General features: G+C 40.0%; 2 protein-coding genes across 5 annotated transcripts in view; one reads left to right on the forward strand and one right to left on the reverse strand.

The window, feature by feature from the left end:
• slc35b4 (solute carrier family 35 member B4) overlaps nucleotides 1–10,015 on the forward strand; it is a 34,349-nt gene extending 24,334 nt beyond the window's left edge. Inside the window, exons 10-11 of one of the 4 annotated variants that reach the window (XR_006315120.1) lie at nucleotides 3,355–4,756; nucleotides 9,932–10,015. Coding sequence is in view for 1 of the 4 variants with exons in the window: in XM_043714032.1 (XP_043569967.1) it covers nucleotides 3,355–3,592 (238 nt within the window). In the remaining 3 variants the exon portion in view is untranslated. Of the gene's footprint in view, nucleotides 1–3,354; nucleotides 6,833–9,931 lie in introns of those variants that run through there. The other 3 variants (XR_006315121.1, XR_006315119.1, XM_043714032.1) reach the window with 3 other exon arrangements.
• Nucleotides 9,916–24,595, reverse strand: part of LOC122561477 (leucine-rich repeat and guanylate kinase domain-containing protein-like) — a 159,783-nt gene continuing 145,103 nt past the window's right edge. The window contains exons 17-20 of the mRNA XM_043713222.1: nucleotides 24,464–24,552; nucleotides 23,054–23,185; nucleotides 12,516–12,694; nucleotides 9,916–10,130 (exon numbers count right to left, since the gene is read on the reverse strand). Coding sequence (XP_043569157.1) covers nucleotides 9,916–10,130; nucleotides 12,516–12,694; nucleotides 23,054–23,185; nucleotides 24,464–24,552 — 615 coding nt within the window. The remainder of the gene's footprint in view (nucleotides 10,131–12,515; nucleotides 12,695–23,053; nucleotides 23,186–24,463; nucleotides 24,553–24,595) is intronic.

Consider the following 24,595-nt stretch of genomic DNA (forward strand, 5'->3'; position numbering starts at 1 on the left):
GGAGTTGTATCTTCCCAATTTCTGCCTGCCTTTATTTGGAGTGAATAGTAGATTAGCCTGTGCCAAGTCTGTCATCTCAATATTATCCATAATACACAGCATATTACTCTGGCCAACGTAATGCCAACTTATACCGATCCAAATCTTTGCTCTTGCACCCTCTGTGTCAAATTGCTTACTCATCACTGATCTTGGGCAAATTCTAGGAACTAAGCTGATGTTAAAATAAAGGTTGAAGTATTTATGACAGACATCACTCTATGAAGTAAATCCACTCATTGATAAAAGCCCATTCAATACACTTGTATCCCTTCAAATACTTAATCCTAAATAAAAACAAATTATTGCATTCATACTGTAGACATGGGGAGACTGTTTAAGGAACAGTTGTTGCGAGTGATGAATAAATATGTCCCTCTGAGACGGGCAAGAAGGGGTAAGATAAAGGAACCTTGGATGACGAGAGCAGTGGAGCTTCTCGTCAAAAGGAAGAAGGTAGCTTACATAAGGTGGAGGAAGCTAGGGTCAAGCTCAGCTCTAGACTATTACAGGCAGGCCAGGAAGGAGCTCAAAAATGGTCTGAGGAGAGCCAGGAGGAGGCACGAGAAAGGCTTGGCAGAACGGATTAGGGAGAACACAAAGGCATTTTACACTTAAGTGAGGAATAAGAGAATGGTCAAAGAAAGAGTAGGGCCGATCAGGGATAGCATAGGGAACTTGTGTGTGGAGTCTGAGGAGGTTGGGGGAGACCTAAATGAGTTTTTTGCTTCTGTCTTTACGAAAGAAACGACCTTTGTAATGAATGAAACCTTTGAAGAGCAGGTGTGCATGCTGGAACGGATAAAGATAGAGGAAGCTGACGTGCTGAAAATTTTGACAAACATTAAGATTGACAAGTTGCCAGGCCTGGACCAGACTTGTCCTCGGCTGCTTTGGGAAACGAGAAATGCAATTGCTTTGCCACTTGCGAAGATCTTTGCATCCTCGCTCTCCACTGGAGTCGTACCTGAGGATTGGAGAGAGGCAAATGTAATTCCTCTCTTCAAGAAAGGAAATAGGGAAATCCCTGGCAATTACAGACCAGTAAGTCTCACGTCTGTCGTCTGCAAGGTGTTAGAAAGGAGTCTGAGGGATAGGATTTATGACCATCTGGAAGAGCATGGCTTGATTAAATGCAGTCAACATGGCTTTGTGAGGGGCAGGTCATGCCTCACAAACCTTATCGAGTTCTATGAGGATGTGACTAGAAACGTTGATGAGGGTCGAGCTGTGGATGTGGTGTATATGGACTTCAGCAAGGCATTTGATAAGGTTCCCCATAGTAGGCTCATTCAGAAGGTCAGGAGAAATGGGATACAGGGGAACTTAGCTGTCTGGATACAGAATTGACTAGCCAACAGAAGACAGCGAGTGGTAGTAGAAGAAAAATATTCTGCCTGGAAGTCGGTACAGGATTAAGGATAGGATTCTTGGCAGTGTGGAGGAACAGAGGAATCTTGGTGTGCAGGTACATAGATCCCTTAAAATGGCCACCCAAGTGGACAGGGTTGTTAAGAAAGCATATGGTGTTTTGGCTTTCATTAACAGGGGGATGGAGTTTAAGAGTCGTGAGATCTTGTTGCAGCTCTATAAAACTTTGGTTAGACCGCACTTGGAATACTGTGTCCAGTTCTGGTGGCCCTATTATAGGAAAGATGTGGATGCTGTGGAGAGGGTTCAGAGGAGGTTTATCAGGATGCTGCCTGGACTGGTGGGCTTATCTTATGAAGAGAGGTTGACTTTTTTCATTGGAGAAAAGGAGGAGGAGAGGGGACCTAATTGAGGTATACAAGATAATGAGAGGCATAGACAGAGTCGATAGCCAGAGACTATTTCCCAGGGCAGAAATGGCTAACACGAGGGGTCATAGTTTTAAGCTGGTTGGAGGAAAATATAGAGGGAAGGTCAGAGGCGGGTTCTTTACACAGAGTTGTGAGAGCATGGAATGCGTTGCCAGCAGCAGTTGTGGAAGCAAGATCATTAGGGACCTTTAAGAGACTGCTGGACATGCATATGGTCACAGAAATTTGAGGGTGCATACATGAGGACCAATGGTTGGCACAACATCGTGGGTTGAAGTGCCTGTTCTGTGCTGTACTGTTCTATGTTCTATAATCCTAATCAAAGACAGCTAATCCTTAATAATTCTTGCATTTGAGAAACGGTAGTGGTTTAGGAATATGGAGAAACAGCAGGAGGAGTGGCACTAAAATGCAATATCTTCCTGAATCATATGAGCCTAATTTCTAGCAGATTTGCTGTTCATAGTCATAGAGATGTACAGCATGGAAACAGACCCTTCGGTCCAACCCGTCCATGCCGACCAGATATCCCAACCCAATCTAGTCCCACCTGCCAGCACCCAGCCCATATCCCTCCAAACCCTTCCTATTCATATACTCATCCAAATGTCTCTTAAATGTTGCAATTGCACCAGCCTCCACCACTTCCTCTGGCAGCTTATTCCATACCCTTACCACCCTCTGTGTGAAAAAGTTGCCCCTTAGGTCTCTTTTATATCTTTCCCCCCTCACCCTAAACCTATGCCCTCTAGTTCTGGACTCCCCGACCCCAAGGAAAAGACTTTGCCTATTTATCCTATCCATGCCCCTCATAATTTTGTAAACCTCTATAAGGTCACCCCTCAGCCTCAAACGCTCCAGGGAAAACAGCCCCAGCCTGTTCAGCCTCTCCCTATAGCTCAAATCCTCTAACCCTGGTAACATCCTTTCAATCTTTTCTGAACCCTTTCAAGTTTCACAACATCTTTCCGATAGGAAGAAGACCAGAATTGCATGCAATATTCCAACAGTGGCCTGACCAATGTCCTGTACAGCCGCAACATGACCTTCCAACTCCTGTACTCAATAATCTGACCAATAAAAGAAAGCATACCAAACACCGCCTTCACTATCCTATATACCTGCGACTTTCAAGGAACTATGAACGTGCACTCCAAGGTCTCTTTGTTCAGCAACATTCCCTAGGACCTTACCATTAAGTGTATAAGTCATGCTAATATTTGCTTTCCCAAAATGCAGCACCTCGCATTTATCTGAATTAAACTCCATCTGCCACTTCTCAGCTATTGGCCCATCTGGTCAGATCCTGTTGTAATCTGAGGTAACCCTCTTCGCTGTCCATTCACCTCCAATTTTCAATGTTTAATCGGTCAGCCTAATTGTGAAATGAATTTCACGAAATAGGTTTTCCCAAGAACAGTTTATGAAGATCCGTTTACAAGTGTGTGGAAGAATCTGATTTTGTGACAGTGTAATGATTTAATACTTTGTCCTTAACCTCTTACCTTCTCAGATACGTTTGCATCCGTGGTGTTTTTATTCTCACAACAGAGTGCACATCCTTGACAGTCACACTTGTCGTGACACTTCGCAAGTTCATCAGTCTCATCTTCTCTATTGTTTATTTCAAGAACCCCTTCACCTTCTGGCACTGGATCGGGACAGTGGTAGTTTTTATTGGGACTCTCACTTATGCCGAAGTTTGGAAAATGTTTAAGCTGTTGTTCGACAGCAAGAGAAAGGAGCAATAAATCACTTCAACGCAGTATAACCAGGTCCAGGCATTCAGCCTAAACATTCGAAGAAAAAGAAATGACTATCAAGAAGAATACATTTTTAATTTATTCCTTTCCTGTGAAAACTCTATTTTTGTAAAGGTATAATTTGACTACTTGCATTCCCCTAGTGAATCTTTGGTCTGGACATGCCAGTTCGTTCTATCGGATTTGAAGTTATTGCTTAAAAAACACATCAAGACACTTGAAGTAATGCTTAAAAAGTACCATAATGATTACTTTTTGTTCAAGTTTGGTGCTATGACTGTTTTTAGTTAAATATTTTGGTTGTAAAATTTAGCTTCGCAGCGCTGCTGATTTCACAGCATAGAAACTCTGAGAAAAATATTGGCTCGAGATCTGAAAGCACTGATCACCATGATTTGACTGATAGTAATGCATTCATGCTTGTCATGTACTGACAATATGTAGTGTAGATAGACTGCTGCCTGATGTAACGTTTTGGTCCTGTTACTATTATTGCACATCTAAATATGCATTCAGTTGCCCCAAGAATCTCACCCCAAACCTGTGCTATTTATGTATCACTATTTAGCTTTCAGGTAAGAGGGTTTACTTGTGACTATATTTTTGCAATATTGTCACTGGGGAAGTTTTAACTTTTTCAGTCAGAAGGCTGTTTATAGATGAGGAGGCATTTGAACCTTCATGGTTCATGTTGGCCTTGAGCGTATCACCAGATTTTTGTTCCCCGAAAAAAAACCTCCAGCCCGTTTCTCCACAGTTCCACCTCTTTCCCTCCCACTTTCCAGACTATCACACTGTTCTCTTGGTCTAAATCCTGAAACAAAATGCCAAAAAGCAACCTTCCATGCTTACTTCATGTAAGAATATTTCTAATAATGCATAGAATATCTCATGGTTCACCTTTGTTCTTTCCCTTGGAGTCTGGGGTCTTTGTCTGGTCCAGTGTTCCTACACGGTGCTACCTTGATGATAACTGCACTGCTTTCTGACAGATGGTAGGCTGCTGAAGTACGCCAGTGGAGGGAAGACTGCAAATGCCTTTCCATAATGCCCTTGAGCAGCTCTGGGATTGAGGGCTTATCTTCAGACTGTACCAGCTCGGCAGCAGCAGTGGCAGAAGTGCCATTGCTGTTATCCTGAAGCAGACAGCAGGTATGTGCTCCACAGAGCAACTTGTATTTCTCCATAGTGGAATTTCAATAATCTATAGATTTTACAGAACAAACTGTTGTCACTGTTGTGAGACCCAGCAAACCTATTTGAGCATTGTTTTCCCCAATCATGATGCCCACAAGTAAACTCCTGTCCAAATTCCTATTGCAGAACTGATCCATTATTTGATTTTTGCTTGTGCTACACTAGCTCATGCAGTGACCATCACTTGTCCAAAAATGTTGTCTTGAATGGGCTGCAAGGTCTGTGCAAATTCCTGCATAATGTACAACTGGATTTCTCCACACTCTGACAGTGACAATAAGCTCACCGACCTGCCAAACCATCAAATAGAGTTTCTACCCTTTCAGTCTTTTCTTTTACCCCATTGCAGTCTCATCTGCAGTAGAACTCATCTGCAATTTTGTGCTTGTCTGAAGAACCTGCTGGCCCACTTCAGAAGTATAACTTCTTTTCCTTTGCCTGTATTGAACTAAAGCCTCCAGTGACATATCCTTTTCAGTCAGAAGCTGTTTAGAGGTGAGGAGGCACTTGCTACTCCATAGGTGCACTTCTTTCGTGCTTGGGAAGTTTTTTTCTAGTTTATTCCAGCATCTGATACAGCTAGAGCATAACTGCGTTCCATGTTGAGTGTGTAGCCACTTAGTGTGCTTAGCATTGGGCTGCACATCCAATTCATGGAACTGAACAGACAGCATAAAGTTACTGTGCTGACTTTATCAGATCCATTGAGGGTGAGGTAATTATCCTTCATGATCTCCATGCGCATTAATGGGCATTATTGCATTCAATTGCATTTAATCTTTGGCAAGATTGGATGGTGAAAGTGGAATTAAAGTCTGGGCTTTTGGTGGATTGGGTTAATGGACTGAGGGTTTGGAAAGTGTGGGTGGTGGTGCGATGGGTTAACGTGGTTTAGATGATGACATGGGATAGCATTCAAGATCTGGGTGATGTGCACGTTTATTGGATTGAGGGTTGGGTATTACACTTGGTGAACACACTGAGGGACGGGTCAGTGCAGTGGTCTGTATGGCCTTCTCTTGCTCTTAATGTTTTGGAGTTGTGGAGTCACCGTTTATATGAAATGTTAATTTAATTATCTAGAATAAATGTCAACAACATATACTGTGTAGTGTTTGTACAATGTAATGTACAAACACCGTATAAAATTGATTAATTTAGATAGTTAAGAGGTAGAAACTTAAATAGAAAGAAAGGAATTTATCTAAAAAAGAAGTGGATATAGATGTTCTGTGGGAGCACCTCATAACTATTTTTGTGTTGAAAATGTATGATAATAAAAGTTGTGTTGCATTCAGTGAATCACTGAATTTTCACGATTCTCAATATTACAAAGACTTGGGATGAATATCTACATATCTTTGTTGCATTTCAAAGGTAATTCATTATGTGAAGCTCTCCAGTGTTTACATGAAAGGTGTTGTGTAATTGCAACTATTGGTTTTACACCTGTAGAGGACTGGTATCTTCAGAAATGCCAATGGTTGTGATTTTGTTAATAGAAAAATCATTGCTCACTTCCTTTGCTCCCGGCCTCCCTTATCCCAGTGAAACTTGTTTTCATTTAATTATCTGCAAAATCAGTAACCAAAGACCATCACCAAGACTCTGTTTTCCAGCAATGTTGCTATGATTTATACAGTTTAAAACTTCTGCCTGCAGACATCCATTTTGTGTGCCTCTCTGCCTTCATAAACTGCTTCGTGGGAGGTATTCCTAATGTATGATGTCAAATCAAGTTATCCGCTATCTGTCTCTGGCATAAAATAGTTATGAAGAACAACTTAAAACTGAGTGGTTAAAAAAGATGTTTTGCCTTAATAGCAAATGAATCTGTGTGATATATCATTGGATAAACCTTTGTCTTGATGAGGCTGCTATTACGCCTATCTCCTTGTCTGAAGTTCAATGGTATGTAATGTATTGAACAGCCTACTTTTTTGAGCTCAGTGTCTCAACCTGCTTTCATCTGTGGTATAGTGCATTGTGTCATCATGTTACCTCAATAAAATGCACAATTTCCTTTTTTCAGTTTGCTTGTCCACATTATAATTAGTTTCTGATAGATTCAAGATTCACAGCCAGATCAAAATCAATCAATAGCCCTTCATCATTCATTCTTTATTCTTGCCTTGTTAATTATCTTCCACCTATTCCTTGGCATTTTGTGGTTGCAACAAACTTATCAAGAAAGGAGAGAGAGAAAACAGGCCAGTGACTTGGCCAGGCCAGGCAATCTCAAACAAGCCACTTAAACAGTCAGACAGAGCCAATGTGGTTTTATGCAAGGGAAGTAACATTTAAAATCTCAATTTTTATTTAGATGTGATCAGTGGTAAAGAGGAGCCAGGAATGTTTTTTTTTATTTCCTAAAGATGTCACATAAATTATTCTGGTGCATAATGGCCTTATAGAGTTAGGGTATTGTTTATGAGCATGAATAGAGGTTTGCAGTAAACTGTACAAATGAATTTCTATGTTTTTTTTTTCCCATTCAGTTATGGAATGTGGGTTTGCTGACTGGGTTGGCATTTTAATTCCTGTCATAAATTGCCTTCAAGAATGTAAAGTTGGTAGCCTTCTTGAACTGCAGTAGTCTGTATGCTGTTGGTAGACTCTCAACGCTATTAGGGAGGGATTTTGACTCCATTACAGTGAAGGAACAACGATATATTTCTATGTCAAGAAGGTTGGCTGATAATTGTGGGAGGGGTAGCACAAATCTCAATGTTGGACCCTGAGCTATTCATAATTTGCTTAAATAACTGAAGAGGAGGGGCTGGAATGTATCAATTTTTGCTGAAATGCAAAACAAGGTGGGAAATTAAGCTGCGAAGAGGTTTCAGCAGGCTGAACTTTGCTGTGAATGTTTCCCAATTTTTAACTAATTTCGCAGTCCCAACCTCACTTGAAGCATTGCACCTTCCAACAAATTTTACAAGAGCCTGTTAATTATGGTCAGAGAGTAGGTTCAGGATACTAATGCAGCCCCATGATTTGGCTGGTGAGCAGCCTTCACAGTGTTACAATGATTATGCTGATGAAGGCGAAGCACCAGGAGCAACATGGACACAAGATGCCATCATTATCATGGGAGTACCTGCCATTGCATCAACCCAGGATAATGATGGCAGATATTAGTTTTCAGGATATCCTCAGTGGTGAGTCTTTGACTTGAGTATACAGCCTTGCAATGTTCTGCTGGTAAACACTTAAAATCCTTGAAATTTCATTGAGTTCTGCCTACTTTTTGAGTGTGGCAGGAGATGTTTGTGCAATGCTGTGAAAATTACTTCATACTAGAAAATGTCTTATAAAATGCTAATTTTGCTAAGATGGAGATTATCTTCTGTAAAGAACTTCAGGCTTTTAAATTTTCTGCTTTACTTGAGGTATCTTTAGCCATTAAAAGCTATTTGAATTTACTTGTGTTATTTGCCCTGCCGTATTTAAAAACCACAACACAGTCAACAGATGTGTATCAGTTGCCTTGCTGAATTCCCATGCTAGATACATTGAATATGTGTGTAAAGTACAAATGTCCGGACCCACCACATACAACAATTGTATGATTCCACTACCAGCCCTGTTTGATCTTTCAACCAAAACATGGGCATGACTTTCAGACTGTTCACTTTAACAGTCGGAAATTAACGTTGAGTACATACCCACATCTCTGCTGTGGGTACCAGATAAAGTTAAATACGAGCTGCAGCAGTTTTTTTTTTAAAAGTCACTCCTCCTGCCCTGTCTTCATCCACCTTCAGTCAAAAGTCTAAAATCTGACTGCAAATGGAGTGTACCTAGACTCATTGTAAATTTATGATCGCTTTCAGGACATCAGGGAGGACAGCTATATTTTTGACAAGTTCACTCCTGTAATGTAGAAATGGCTTATACCAGGGAGAACAACTGAAACTTTTATGACCATAAATCCCTCATTTTGTTTTAAAACATTTTTAAAAATTCTTTCTACAAATTGGTAGAGCTGTGTTGTTTAGTGGGCCTTGTTTATCCTCATAAAAATGGGATCAAAGAATCCCAACTGTGTGGAAGTGCTCCCTTCCCAACTCTTACTGCATATTACTAATTTTGAGAAAATTTGTAGCTCGGGTGAGATTCTGGATGGAAGTTTGATTGCTGATCTGGAAGATTTGTTTTCAGACGTTTCATCATCACCCTACCGCATCAACACTGACCCTCCGAAGAGGATCCCACCCAGAACCATCTCCTTACCATTTTGCTGTAACCCTGCATTTCCTGTGGCTAATCCCCTTAGCCTGCACATCCCTGGACACAATGAACAATTTATACGGCAAATCCAGTAACCTGCAGATCTTTGGACTATGGGAGGAAACCAGAACACCCAGTGGAAATCCATGCAGATACGGAAAATGCACAAACTCCATACAGATGGGGCACTCAAGGATGGAATTGAACCCGGTTTTCTGGGGCTGTGAGGCAGCAGTGTAAACCATCATGCCACCCAGGATCATAGGCCAATAAAACAGGGACAGGTGCACAACGTAGATAATTTCTAATCAACCTGTTCAGAGGTGTTATGAAATACCTGCGGAGTAGGGGGACTTGAGCCCAGGCCTCCTGGTGCAGAGATAGATACGCTACTACAGTCTGTAGGAGCCTCCTGCTCGTTCATCAGAACTTCATTTGACAAAGGAGGAGCGCTCCTTCTTTGTCAGGTGAAGTCATGATGAAGGAGCAGTGTTCTGAAAGCTTGCGATTTTAAATAAACCTGTTGGACTAAAACCTGGTGTCATATGACTTTTGACTTACTGCTGCCTAAAAGCTTTGGAATTTCCTTCCCAAAGTCCTGTTATGTTTTCTTCTCTCTTTCCCCCAAGTCACTTGCTTAAACCTACTTCTGTGATCAAACTTTTGGGCACCTATTCCAATCTGGCTTGGTGTCTTATAATATTCTTTTGAAGCATCTTGGGATGTTTTTACCATTTTAAAGCCATGTATTAATTGTTTCAACTGGAGACAGAGAAGTAGAAAATCATAAATAAAAAGCAAATTACCATTAATAGTACTTTTTAACATTTGTATTACAAGAACAGTTTTAAATCTGGATTTTTAAAAGTTTTTTTAAATTTTCATTTTAATGTACAGACAGCTTGCTGTGGACTGTCGGGGATCTCAGCTCTTGTTCGTCCCGATGGAATCGGAGGCAGAATAGGCTTGATGTTGGATCCAAGTCGCTGAGAAGGAGATGGGGTATTTTGGACTGAAGAACATTTAGATGGAATGTTTTCTTCTTTAAGTCGTTCTGGCCTTGCTTCCTCTAGAGTGCGTAAAGAACTCTGATCATCTACATTACCAAAAAAGAAATAAATAATTGAATAACAAACTATGTTTCAGGAAAAAATAGCAGTATGTTTTGGTGAACTTATTCTCCCTCTTTCTTTCCCTTCCCTTCCCAATTGCATACATTTAAATCTCTATTTTTAGAATAGAAACAATTCAATTTGACGAATACAATATTTGTAAACAAAAAAACAGAAAAGAAAGACTAAAATGGAATAAGCAGTTATTTTGCAGCTACTAAAGTCATTGATTTGCATTTTGCAGTTTTCTCATTGAAAGAACATTCCTTCTGGAATAAAACACAGCTGACAGATAGCAGGAAAACATATTCTGTTCATTAATGATAGACTGAATGTGACGGTTGTGCACTGGATCAAATTCCTATCTGGCAATGCTCCCTTCCCAACTCGTACTGCATATTACTAATTTTGAGAAAATTTGTAGCTCAGGTGAGATTCTGGATGGAAGTTTGATTGCTGATCTGGAAGATTTGTTTTCAGACATTTCACCACCACACTAGGTAACATCCTCAGTGACCCACTTTCCATTTATATGTTTAGGTTTCCTTGGGTTGGTGATGTCATTTCCTGTTCTTGAAGGAGGGTTATACCCAAAATGTTGACTTTTCCACCTCCTGATGCTGCCTGGCTTTGTGTCTTTCCTTCCTCCTGTTTGTCTACTTTGGATTCCAGCATCTGTAGTTTGGTTTTGTCTTGAACACTAGCCAACTCTAATCTGCCTAAATTTTCTAATCGCTTAGGATCTATCACATCGGCACCAACTGTTTAAACATTTCTCAGGAATGAATCCGATCTGAAACTCAAACAGCATTTGAATTAAATGTTCCTAATATATTAGTGGTGCCATCTTTTAGGGCATTATCATCATGCAGCCAAAGTGCATAACTTTGCATTAAAAAGACAAAAAGTATAATGGAATCTTAATTTGAACAGTGCAGACACTCCAAAGAATGCTGATAAGAGGAAATGCAGGGATTCAAGCAGCAATATGGTAGGGCAAATGGGCAGTAAACCAAAGAGAAAATGCTGAAAAATCTCAGCAGGACTGGCAGCATCTGTTAGGAGAGAAAACAGCTGACGTTTTGAGTCCAACTGACCCTTTGTCAAAGCTTAAAAAAAGGGAGAAATAGGGAGGTATTTATACTGGGCTGAGAGAAGGGGAGTCATGGCTCCAGAAGCAAAGGTAGCAATAAAGAGGACAGTGCATGGAGAGATTATAGGGAGAGTAGGAGCTGTGAATGACCAAGGCTGAAGCCAGTGCTATGTGACAAAATATGGGGGGGAATGGGTGAAGCAGAGGCAAAATAGAAAACGGGGAGAAGGGTAGCAAAGGGGGAAGAGGAGAGGAAAAAGGTGATGAGAGAGTGGGGAGCTCATCTTCTGACTAGGCACGCAACAGCCTGCCAGTCTCAACTTTGAAGTCAACAACTTCAGATGATTATCCCATCTCGATCCCTCTGTTTTCATTCTGCTCTGTAATTTTATTTCATTTATTTTATTTTTTTTTTTCACTTCTGTACCTCTTATTTCTTGATTGTCTCTCTCTCACTCCCACTCTCTCATCACCTTTTTCCTCTCCTCTTCCCCCTTTGCTACCCTTCACCCCTGTTTTCCATTTTGCCTCTGTTTCACCCATCCCCCATATATTTTGTCACATAGCACTGGCTTCAGCCTTGGTCATTCACAGCTCCTACTCTCCCTATAATCTCTCTATGCACTGTCATTATCACATCTTTATTGCTACCTTTGCTTCTGGAGCCATGACTCACCTTCTGAGTGTAACATTCTTTTCTCATACAGAGAGAAAGCAGGAGCATGGGGTTGAGAAATATATCAGCCATATTGGATGGCCTACTTCTGCTCCTGTATCTTATGGTCTTACAATTTAGAAAACAAGCTTAATTATGTTTTAAATCTATTGAGGAGTCAAATAAATACTTTGCATCAGTCTTTACCGTGGAAAATAATATTAGCATTCCAAAAATACTAAATAATCAAGGGCAAAAGGAGGAGATGAAATAAATACACCAACTATCACTAGAGAAAACATACTAGTAAAAAAGAAAAGTTCCCTGGACCTAATGGGATGCATCCAAGTACTCATTTAGTATCTCATCCATCTCCAGCAGTTCTACACATAGGCGGCCTTGCTAATCTTCAGGAGGCCCTATTCTCTCCCCAGTTACTCTTTTGTCCTTAATGTATTTGTAGAAACTCTTTGAATTCTCCTTAACCCTATTTCCCAAAGCTATCTCATGTCCCCTTTTTGCCTCTCATACTGTATAGTTTGGTTTTCCCAGTTATTGATATTTCCTCCATTCTGCCCTGCCATATTTAGCAGCTGCCTTTGCCATAGTGGGTAGACAAACCTTCCATTATTCGCTTGAAGCCTGGAATACCAAGGAGTTTATAGTCAGATAGTAATGCCTGAGAGACAACTTCCATGGATGAGTCAGTATCTAGATCTATAGGTTTAATTATTTCTGACATTTCTTCGGCCGATGAAAGTGAAGACTCCTGAAAATGTTCTTCAGTTGCTTCAGAGCTGCTGGAGAAAGCAATAATATAGAGTTAGAGCCCAGAATTGTAGGTATTTCAATTTAGCAAGGACAAAAATACTAGTTGGAGCTAAATATTTCTAGGGTTTGGAAACATTTTAGACGAATGGTCCATGCTGAGTGAAAAGTCCTCAGCATCAATGATAGAAACCATAAGGGCCTTTGGAAGTGTCAGAGTCGACCATTGCCTCATTCCTTGGAAGTAAGTGCTTTAAAAAAAAGTTAGTCAATGTTAGTCAAGGAACAAGTCAAATCCAAAGAATTACTCAGCATTCCTGCTACCAGGAGATTTGCTGACATGGTATGGAGTAAATTGCCCTTCTGTTAAAGAACTCTCAAAAATGTCACTTCCATTGTTTTTGACCCATCAGAATACTGTGCAAGCAGTGAAGATGAAAACAACAACCAAACCTAACTCCTACCAGTGAGTCAAAATCAGTATGGAGGAAGGCTTTAACCCAATCTGTCTTCAGATAATGACATGCTTGTTATGTTTCTTCAGCATGTTAGCTACCAAAGCTACCGAAATTGTGTGCTCTTCCTGTTATGACACATTAAATGAAATTATGAATTAAGAGAAGAAGATGGTTATTTGGCTCTTTGGATCTGCTCCCCCAATCATTACGATAGTGATTGATATATTTCAAATCCAACATTCTCATCTACATGGTTTGATTTGCTTGACTAACAAAAATCTAAGTTTTGCTTCAAGATATTTAATGATCCTGCCTCAACCAACTGCTGAATAATTTTAAAATAGTGATGACCCTCTAAAGAGGAGATGGGACCTTCATGGTAATCTCAGCTGGTACAGGAATTGAACTCACACTGCAAGTTTTACACTGTGTTGCAAATCAGCTGCTCAGACAACTAAACTAACTCCAATTCTAACCAAACCATTCAGCTTTTTTTATACTTTAGTGAAGTCGCTGCTCATTCTTCTAAACACCAATGGAAACAAGCTCAGCTTGTCCAACCTTTCATCAACAGATACCTGCTCATTCCAGGTATCAATCTAGTAAATCTCCTTTGAACTGCCTCCAATGCATTTACATCCTTTCTTAAACAAAGAAACTAAAATTATGCACAATATTTAAGATCTGAAATCACCAATCCCGTACAGAACTGTGGCATAATGCCTTTACTTGTGTTCAATTCAATTTTATAATGAAGGATAGCATTTCATTAGCTTTCTTAATTACTTGCTAAATCTGCATACTAACTTTGTGACTCATGCACTAGAATACCTAGTAACTCCCTGAATCTCAGAAGTCTGCAGCCATTCTTCATTTAAGTAATACACTGCTTGTTGATTCTTCCTGCCAAAGCAAATAATTTCAGTCTCCTACATTATATTCCATCTACCAGATTCTTCCGACATATTCAGCTTATCTATATCTGTCTGCAATTTCATTACATCCTCTTCATGACATATGTTCCCACCTATTGTTGTGTTACCTGCAAATTTAGCTACGATGCCTTCAAGTTTGTCCATCAAAGACCCACTTTTGCATACTCTGTTTTCTGCCAATCTTCTATTCATGATGATGTTATTTCCTACAGTCAATGCTCATACTTTGTGTAATAACCTTTTATGTGGCACCTTGACATACTGTATCTGGAAGGCATTTGCCAATGAGCTTCCTTTTACCATAAAGTATGTTATTCCTACAAAGAACTGATTTCCCTTTACAAGACCACACTGATTCTTCACGACTACTTTGAGATGTTCTAAGTATCCAACTACAACCTCTTTACTGATCAGTTGTAACATTTTCTTCACGATAGATATCAAGTTAATTGGTCAATAGAAAACAGGAAACTATCACCTCATCCCATTTCTTGAAAAAAACGGGGTTTACATGTACTTCTTTCCAGTGAAATTGGAAAATGAACATCCATGTATCTACTACCTCATGAACCACCTCTTGTAAGACCATAGGATGAAATCCATCAGGACCCAGGGTCTTTACTGTCTGCAGCTCCATCAGTTTGCTCAGTACTTATTCTTTAATGATTGTACTTTAATCAATTTCCTCTTTTCTTTCCATCTCCTGATTTGAAACCAATACTTGAATGTCTTATGTGTTCTCAAAAGTGAAGAGAAAAGTGACATATTTGTTTATTTCATCTTCCATTTTCATATTATCCACTATTAACTTTACATTTTCACTGTGGAGGGGACTATTATTCACTTTACTTAATATTTTCCAGTTGGAATACTTGTGCAAACTTGTGCCATCTGTTTTTACATTCCTAGCCACTTTCCTCTCATAGTCTAATCTCTTTCTTTCAATTAATTTTTTTGTCATACTATATGACCTGCCACTCATCTTTGCACATTTATATGTTTTTTGCTTAGGTTTGTTGCTTTTCTTAACTTTTTTAGTTAAACCTGGATGATGGATCCTCCCCTTACAACTTCTCTTTCTTTTTATACTTATTCTGAGTATTCTGAAATATGACCTTCAAATGTCTGTCACTGTTTCTCTATTGATCTATTCTCGACCTTAGTATTCTAGTTCACTTCAACAGGCTTAGCTGTCATGGAGAAAGTGAGGATTGCAGATGCTGGAGATCAGAGTTGAAAAGTGTGGCGCTGGAAAAACATAACAGGTGGGGAATATCTGAAGAACAGGAGAATCAACGTTTTGGGCATAAGCCCTTCATCAGGAATGTCTGTCATCCCAATTTATTTAAGTTAAAATACCTATTCCACACTCACTTTTGTCCCTTTAAAGCTGGATACAAAATTCAATGACATTGTGATCGCTGATAACAAGGCTGCTAATACCTATCTTTATTCTGAGGTCATCCTGTCACATTACACAAAACCAAGTCTAGTATAACACCTACTCTCTGGTTGGTTCTAGAATATAATACCTAAGAAGCCTTTTCAAAATAATTCTATAAATTCCTGATCTTTGTCAAACTGATTTTCCAATTTTTTAAAGTTAGATTAAAGTCACAAGATTATTGCTGTCCCTCCATCACAAGTGCCCCAAAATTACAATTTTTTTTGTGTATTTCATCCTACATTCCTGTTGCAGAGAAGCTGTTTTGGCACTCAATTTCTTCTGCACAAGATTAAACACACTGAAACACACTTCTACTGATGATAAGCTACAATGAATATGTACCTTTAGATTTAGTTTCTTAAGCAGTTTAGATTTTTCTGACTGAAAGTCGGGGAAAACCAATACACAAGGTTGGTAATGCCTTAGGAATATATGGTATTGAAAATTCTCACTGAAATATATTAACAATTGAAATTGCATATACAGCTGATGCAACTTATACCCTTGACCTTAAGGCTGATTTCGACTGAGTGTGACATCAAGAAGGCCTAGCAAAACTGGAATCAATGGGTATCAGGGGAAAACTCTTCAGTGATTGGAGACATACCAGGCACACAGGAGGATGGTTATAGTTTCTGGAGGTCAGTCATCTCAGCTCCAGGACATCTCTGCAGGAGTTCCTCAGGATACAGTCCTTAGCCCAACCAAATTTAAATGTTTTATCAATGGCTTTCTCTCTATCATAATGTCAGAAGTGATTACACTTGCCGATGGTTGTACAATGGTCAGCACCATTCGCGACTCCTCAGATACTGAAGCAATGTTCAACTTTAACAAGATCTGGACAACATCCAGGCTTGGGCTGACAAGTGACAAAGCAACATTTGTGCCACACAAAAGTCTGGTAATGACCATCTCCAATAAGAAACAATCCAACCAACCTCCTTGACTTCCAATAGTATTACCATCACTGAAGTAACTCACCTCATGACTCCCCAAAGCCTGTCCATCATCTGCAAGGCAAAAAGTCAAGAATGTGATGGAAGACTTCTCACTTGCTTGGATGGGTGCAGCTTCAATAACACTCAAGAGGTTGACACCATCAAGGACAAAGTAGCCCACTTGATCAGCACCACATCCACTTCCCTCCCTACGTCACCAATGTTCAGCAGCAGCAGTATGTACTATTTACAAGATGCACTCCAGAAATTCACCAACAATCTTCAGGTAGCACCTTCTATACCCTGGCCATTCTATCTAAAAGGACAAGGGGGACAGTTACATGGGAACACCGCTACCTGCATGTTCTTCTCCAAGCCACGCACCAAACTGTAGAAATATATTGCCATTCTTTCACTGTCACTTGATCAAAATCTGGGAATTCCCTCTCTAAGAGTATTGTTGATCCTCCGATAGCATGTGGTCTGTAGCAGTTCTAGGAGACAGCTCATCACCATCATCTTAAGGGATATTGGGATGGGTAATAAATCCTGACCAAACAGCAGCATCCATGTCCCATGAGTGAATAAGAAAAAAAACAGGTATCATCACATAGTAAGATACAGAAATATATATTTGAAAAACAGATTAAAAACAGTACTAATTATTCAACAGTGTAACTTCTGTGAGATTTCTGTCTTCATTCCTATTGTACCACACTCACCAATGAATATATATTTTGGAAATAGATGCTGAAAATTGAAATCTTAATCAATATTTCTTTAAGGATCATTAATGTACTGAATAAAGACTAATTTTATAATGTTTAAAACAGAGTTATACACAGGAGCTCAGCTGAATCGTCACTTTATCAGAGAACATGATGAAATTGCATACTCAAACTTACATGATAAGTGTTTACAGGATGTTCCATTATTAAACAAAACACTATTTTGTTTTTGTGCAAGATCTTTGTTAAACCTTAGTTACAGGGTTGCTTTCAGTTTTGGCACTTCACATTGTCAGTAATATTGAGCTATCAAGCACATGGTGGATGAGAGTTTTGTCTTCTTCTTGAGTTCTCTGTCAGAAGGCAATTCTGACCTTCAGTGCGACCAGCGCAAGCAATAAGCTTAAATTAGGCAGCATAGGGGATAACAAACCTCATGCGTCAATTAGTTCCAGCCAACTGAGCCAACTAGCTTTCAGTTTCTTTCCTGTGATCGACCGATGGACTATTAGGTACAACTGCAGGTTAAATCCCATTGAACGGTCTATTTTAAATTGTTCTTTGCATGTGCTATTTGTGAGGTCATTAGTCATGAAATAGCCTGCCAAACGACTCAGTTGTAACTAATGTCTATAAAGTTTCATGAAGGAATTAAACTGGACAGACCACCCACCAATAAACAAGGCATTGGAACAGAAAATGCAGCCTGTTGATCATGCAAAGTCCTCCTTACTAACAACTGTGCTAAAATTGGAATATCTGTACCACAGAGTAGGCAAATGACAGCCTCATATCATCAGGCGCACAGAATCACACCTTGCAGGCAATGTCCCAGACAACATGATCAACATTCCAGCTTTTGCCCTGTGCTACCAACAGGACAAACACACCACAGGTGGTGTAGTAGTGGTGTACAGTTGGGAGGGGATTTCCCTGGAGTCCTCAACGTTGTCTAAGGACCCTGTCAAATCATGGGATCAGGTCAAAAATAGGCAAGGAAATCTCCTGGTAATTACCACCACTCCTCTTTGACTCAGCTGATGAACATCACTTCGAGGGTGCACCAAGTCTGGCATGGGCACAGAATGTACTCTGCACGGGGGACTTCAATGTCTTCTTATGCTACTCATTGTTCAAGGTCATGGCACTGTGAATAACTGAATAGCTCCATTACTGACTGTGCTAGTCGAGGCCTTAAGGACATAGCTGCCATACTGGGCCTGCAACAGGTGTGAGGGAACCAAGAAGAGTGAAAAATCTACTAGACTTCTTCCTCAACAATTTACCAGTTATACATGCCTCTGCCCATGACAATACCAATATGAACAACCACACAGAGTCCTTGGGGAGACAAAGTCCCACCTTCACACTGTAGATAGGCTCCATCAAGTTGTGTGACACAAGCACCATTCTAAATGGACAGACTTTGAACAGATCTGGCAAAATTTGGACATCCATGTGGGCCTTCAGGCATAGAATTGTATTCAACCATAATTTTAAAACTCATGGGCTGGTGCATATTCCCACTTTACCATTACTTTCAATCCAGAGTATCGACCCTAGTTCAACACAGGAGGGCATTTCAAAAGCAACACCAGGCATATCTAAAAATAAAGTGTCAACTCAGTGAGATGACAAAACAGGATTACTTCACACCATAACAATGGATCAGATCTAAGCTCTGTAGTCCTGTAACATCCAGTCATGAATGGTAGTGGACAATTAGGCAAATCACTAGAGAAGAAATCTCCACAAATAGTGGGGGCCCTAGAACATCACTGTAGAAGATGATGCTAAATCACTTGCATCCCTCTTCTGTTAGCTATGCCAATTGGATCATCCACCTCAGCCTACTCTTAAAGTCACTAGCAGCATCATAAATGCCAGCCTTCAGCTAATTTCATAAAGTTCCACATGGTATCAGGAAATATCTGAAGGCACTGGACACTGCAAAGGCTCTGGACCCTGACAACATTTTGAAAACCGAACTGAAGGTTTCTGCTCCAGCACTATGTCAAGTTGTTCCAGAAGACTGACAATACTGCACCTACCCAGCAATATGGAAAATTGTACATATATGTCCTGTCACCAAAAAACAACAGGCCAAATGCAATCTTGCCAAATAACATCCCAACAGTCTACCCTCAATTCAAATCAATTTAATGGAAGGTATTGGAGACAATTCTAATAAAGTGACACATTCTCAACAATAACCTGTTCACTGATGTTCAGTCTGGATTCCACCAGTCCCACTCAGCCCCTAACCTCATTACAGCCATGATCCAAATGTGGAAAAAGAGTCTAACTCAAGAAGGGAAGGGAGGGTGATTGCTCTCAATGTCAAGGCAGCATTTGATCCACTGTGGTATTAAAGAGCCCTGGCAAAACTGGGGAGTGGCGGGGTGGGCGGGGGGGGGGGGGGGGGGGGGGGGGGGTGGGGCTCTACTTAGTTGGAGTCATAATTTTCATATAGGAAGATGATTGTGGTTGTTACAGGTCAATCATTTCAGCTGCAGAACATCACTGCTGGAATTCCTCAGGGTCGTGTCCAAGACCCATCTCCATCTGCTCCATCATCAGTTCAGAAGTAGGAGCTTTTGCTGATGATTGTACAATGTTCAAAATACAGGAAAACCTAGACAACATTAAGGCTCAGGTTAACAAGTAGCAAGCAACATCTGAACCACACAAATGCCAGGTAATGACAATCTCCAACAAGGCAGTAAATAACCATCACCTCTTCACATTCAACGAAACATTGCTGAATAGCCCATTACCAGCATCTTAGGCATTATTTTTGACCAGAAACTGACTGGACTAACCATATAAATAATGTGGCCACAAAGACAGATCAAAGGCTAGGAATACTGCAGCACCTCCTGACTCTCTAAAGTCCATTCACCACCTACAAGGCAGGAAAGTGATAGAATATTTTTTATTTGCCTTGATGAGTACAGCTCCAATAATACTCAAGAAACGTGGCACTATCGAGTACAAGGCAGTCCACTTGACTGGTACCTATTTTTAATGCCTTCTATATTCACTTCTTTCACAATCGATACACAGTGACAACAGACCACAGTGGAAGCAGTATGCACTATCTCCCAGATGCACGGCAACAACTAGCTGGGGCTCCTTAGATAGCACCTTCCAAATCCACAATCTCTACCAACTAGAAGGATAAACGCAGCAGATATTTGGGAACACCATCCCCTAGCCACATGTGATAATGTTCCTTCACTGTCACTGGGTCAAAGTCTTCTAACTCCTTCCCTTACAGCCCTTTGAGTGTATCCAAACCACATGGACTGTGGCAATTCAGAAAGCAGTTCATCACTCCCTTCTCAAGAGCAATCAGGGATGGTCCTAAATTCAGCTGATCTAGACATAAGAATATCCTGCAAACGATTTTTAAAAATCGGTTACAAAGATATGATTGTTGATTGTTCTTACACATAAGGAGCAAAAGTTATGTTACAGCTATTTCTCCTGTAGCCATTTTGGGGCCCCATATGTGTTAGATGTAAAGACCAACTTTGGCCTCACCATCTAGGCCATGTTCTCGAGAATTAATTAATTATATCTCTCTGCCTCAACATCTCTCTCTCTCTCTCTATGAAGAGTTTCCTGAAAGTCAATGTCTTTGACCAAGCTCTTTGACATCTGTCACAATGTGTCACTGAGTATCAAAATAATGTGATAACCACATCTCTAACCACTGTTTAGACCAGTCCTTTAAATTCAACCTGTTGTCACTCTTGTGTATTGAACAAGTTGGGTTATGATAGCTTCTACAAAAGAATAATCTGCCAAAGCCTATTATCAAGATTGCGGACAAAGAATTTGCACTTGTGGTAAAATAATACATTTGGAATTGAGCCTTATAGTTAGCTCCTTTACTGGAAACAAAAATGAAATTATTTTCATGAGAAGATAATGGAGAAAATATTCATCAGTTCTCTGAAATTGGGGATGCTAAATGTTATTCCATTCTTTGCATTCCCACAGAGAAGGATAGATAACCGTCAGAACAGAAGTGCTGAAAAGTAAAAATCTTTGCAGCTGATGTCTATAAGACATTAAAATACTTACAGCTGGTGAATATTGAGCCAGTTTAAACAATAAATCTCTCAGCCCTAGCTTGTGCATCAAAACATCAGAAGTCGCTGCTTTTAAGAATATGCCATTATTGCGGTGTAGTGGTAATGTCACTGGTCTAGTAATCCAGTGACCAAAGTTAATGTTCATAGGATGTGGGTTCAAATCCCAAAATAGAAGTTGTTGAAATTGAAAATTGAGTAAAAATGTGGAATTAAAAGCCAATCTAGTGATGACATGATAATGATGATCATTAAAAAACAGGTTCACTAATGTCCTTACTTTAGGGAAGAGAATGTACCATCCTTACTTGGTCTGGTCTACATGTGACTCCACACAACAGTGTAGCCTAGCCAGTGATGCTCACAACCTGTGAAGGTATATTATAAAATGTTAATCATATTTCCTAAATTTAGATCGCCTTCTAAAGGCAAAACCTACATTCAAGATGTGTTTGACACAGCAAAGGCAACTAATACTGTTAGGTTGTTCGATGTAAAGAAGGTTGAGTGAAATGAAAGGATAGTGTTCCTTTCAAATGAAATCCTATGCTGGGGGAAGGAATGATTTTCTAAAGATCAAGTCAAGTATGAGGAAATTAAAGCTACTCAATTTCAAATGACTGCTTCTACACCTCTCCTGATGTCACCTTGAACAGACTGATAGGACATTGGCTTTCACCCCATTTTACCTCTTGCAAATGATGTCGTGGGATAGTTGAACTTTGCTGCATGGAAGAAATCAAACTTGCATACTGTGCATCAGGGTGCTGCATGAGACAATGAGCCAGCGGTATGGAATTTATACAGGCTCTGTAATTTATCATATTTAACTAAATCCAACAAGAGTGTGAGTGCCAATGTTTGCATGTGCGTAGGTCACACATGCCCAAATATGCCCTCTTGCATGGCATAAATCTGGAAGAATATATAATCAATTTCCATTAAGTATGGATGAAACTAAAGTGCCTGCAATTGGCAAAACTTTAGAAGTCACATAATTGCTAGAGTGGGTGGTGAAACACTCATGGAGGAATGTTTCCTGAGATTGCAACATTGTTGTAAGCTTTTAACTGCATTTAAATGTGCCTGACCTAGAACTGTGAGAGGTTCCTAAAATTTTGATCATTCCATTTATCAATATTAATATCTTTTACTTTGAAGAGCACAAAATTAGTACAGGTGGTTCTCCTATAACGTCGTAGCTGCGTTCTAGCGAAACCTCACTTAATAGAAAATCGCTTAGTAGATAATGGGGCCTGTGGGAAAAATGGGGTTAGGAGCAGACCTGCAAAGTATATCACTCACGATCGCTCAAAAATGACCTAAATGTGTGACACAAAGTAAAGCACAGCCTGATTGAAGGTTGTAATCATATATTATTAACAAAACAAAGTAAATTTCACACATTTAAAAAATGTAAGAAAGCTGCTCTCTATACAGTATCCCTCACTGAAAGCTGCTCTGTTGGTAGCTGATGTCAGCACTTGCACAGAATGGCACGAAGACCAGCATCGACATCGCACATGCACGGACACCAGAACGGTGTAGAGATTTTGGCGTGCACATCGCAGCGTGCACAGAATGAAGTGTGTGAACCGTTCTCCGCTGAAATCACGCTATTGCCAATGGATTTAAGCATTCTCAAAAATTCTTCAGCTACATTATAGCCAAATAGCACTGCCGAAACATGCATTATACCAGAACTACCTGTACCGAAAAGCAATTTTTAAAAAGTCCCTCACTCTCAATAAAAAACTTGAAATGATATTGAAATAGGCATACCTCATCAAATGAGATAAATTGTCTGAGCTCTCTTCATAACCAGTTGAACTTAAAACAGGGACAAGGGATGTGAAGGATGTGATTTTTGATACAACACCGCTAGTGCTGCTTATGTTGGGGACGTTTCGAACCCTACAGGAAGAGAATTCATTATTATTAGATTCATTCCCTCCCTTTTGAAAAAGGTTAAAGATATTCATCACTCAGATCTCTTTCCTCTCCTTCATTCCCATCAAATCAGTACAGTGATTCATGATTGCTTTTAAATTAACAATATATTAGAATAATAATAATGCCTGCCGGTCAATTGTAAGTTTACTGTTAATTGGTCTTAATTGGCTTGTCACATACTTTGGAGAAAATGAGGACTGCAGATGCTGGAGATCAGAGTCGAGAGTGTGGTGCTGGAAAAGCCCAGCAGATCAGGCAGCAACCGAGGAGCAGGAGAATTGACGTTTCGGGCATAAGCCCTTCATCAGGGGTTCTCCTGCTCCTTGGATGCTGCCTGACCTGCTGTGCTTTTCCAGCACCACAGTCTCGACCCTTTTCACATACTTATTGGTTACCCATCAGTTGCAGATAGGTAAGCCTTCCTGCCCAGTGCCACCTTGGGAAAACAATCCAGGGTAGAATGGTGGTAACAAACTGAGCCCTGTGCAGTCTGGTACAGGGCAAATAAGATTAGAGAATGTGTCACTCAAAGACCAGTGTAGGAGAAGTTTATTCTGGTTTTAGGGACACTTGCACTAGAACTGAGGAAAGTGGGATAAGTAACTCACTTGTCCACCAGTTTGACTGCATTTTTTGAGGAAATGACTAGATATGTAGATGAGGGCAGTGGAGTGGATGTGGCTTAGATAGAATTCAGTAAGGCTTTTGACAGGGTCTGGCATGAGAGACTGAACTAAAGATGGCACTGGCCAGAAAATGTTTTAAGTTTTAAAAGCAGCATAGTTCTGAGGAAGGGTCACTGGACCCAAAACGTTAACGTTGATTTTTCTTCACAGATGCTGCCAGACCTGCTGAATTTTTTCAATAACTTCTGGGTTTTTAAATCTGATTTACAGCATTTGCAGTTCTTTCAGTTTTTAAAAGAATTGTGGATGCTGGAAATCGGAAACAAAAATAGAAATTGTTGGAGAAACTCAGCAGGTCTGGCAGCATGTGAAGAGAAATCAGAGTTAGCATTTCAGGTCCAGTGACCCTTATTCAGCATCATATCACTGATGGCAGAGTTATTGCAATAGAATATAGATATATTAATTAGTAATAGTTCTAATTATGCCCGGTGAAACTAATACTTGTCTGAGACTCTCAGCTAGGAACATAACAATGTCACATTGGAGAGCTAAAGTTTGGTCAACACACTGAACTGAATCTCATGAATCAGAGGAATTCAAGGCTAATCACCTTCTGAACAGGTAGTTGTATGGACCTGGAGCTTTTCCCTTCACAGCTTCCCGTGCCATCTTCTGGCGTTGTTCCAAAGAATATTGTTCCTAAACAACAAACAGAACATTGTGAAATATATCTAAACAAAGC

Source organism: Chiloscyllium plagiosum, chromosome 23, assembly GCF_004010195.1.
Source record: "Chiloscyllium plagiosum isolate BGI_BamShark_2017 chromosome 23, ASM401019v2, whole genome shotgun sequence".
Taxonomy (NCBI): Eukaryota; Metazoa; Chordata; class Chondrichthyes; order Orectolobiformes; family Hemiscylliidae; genus Chiloscyllium; species Chiloscyllium plagiosum.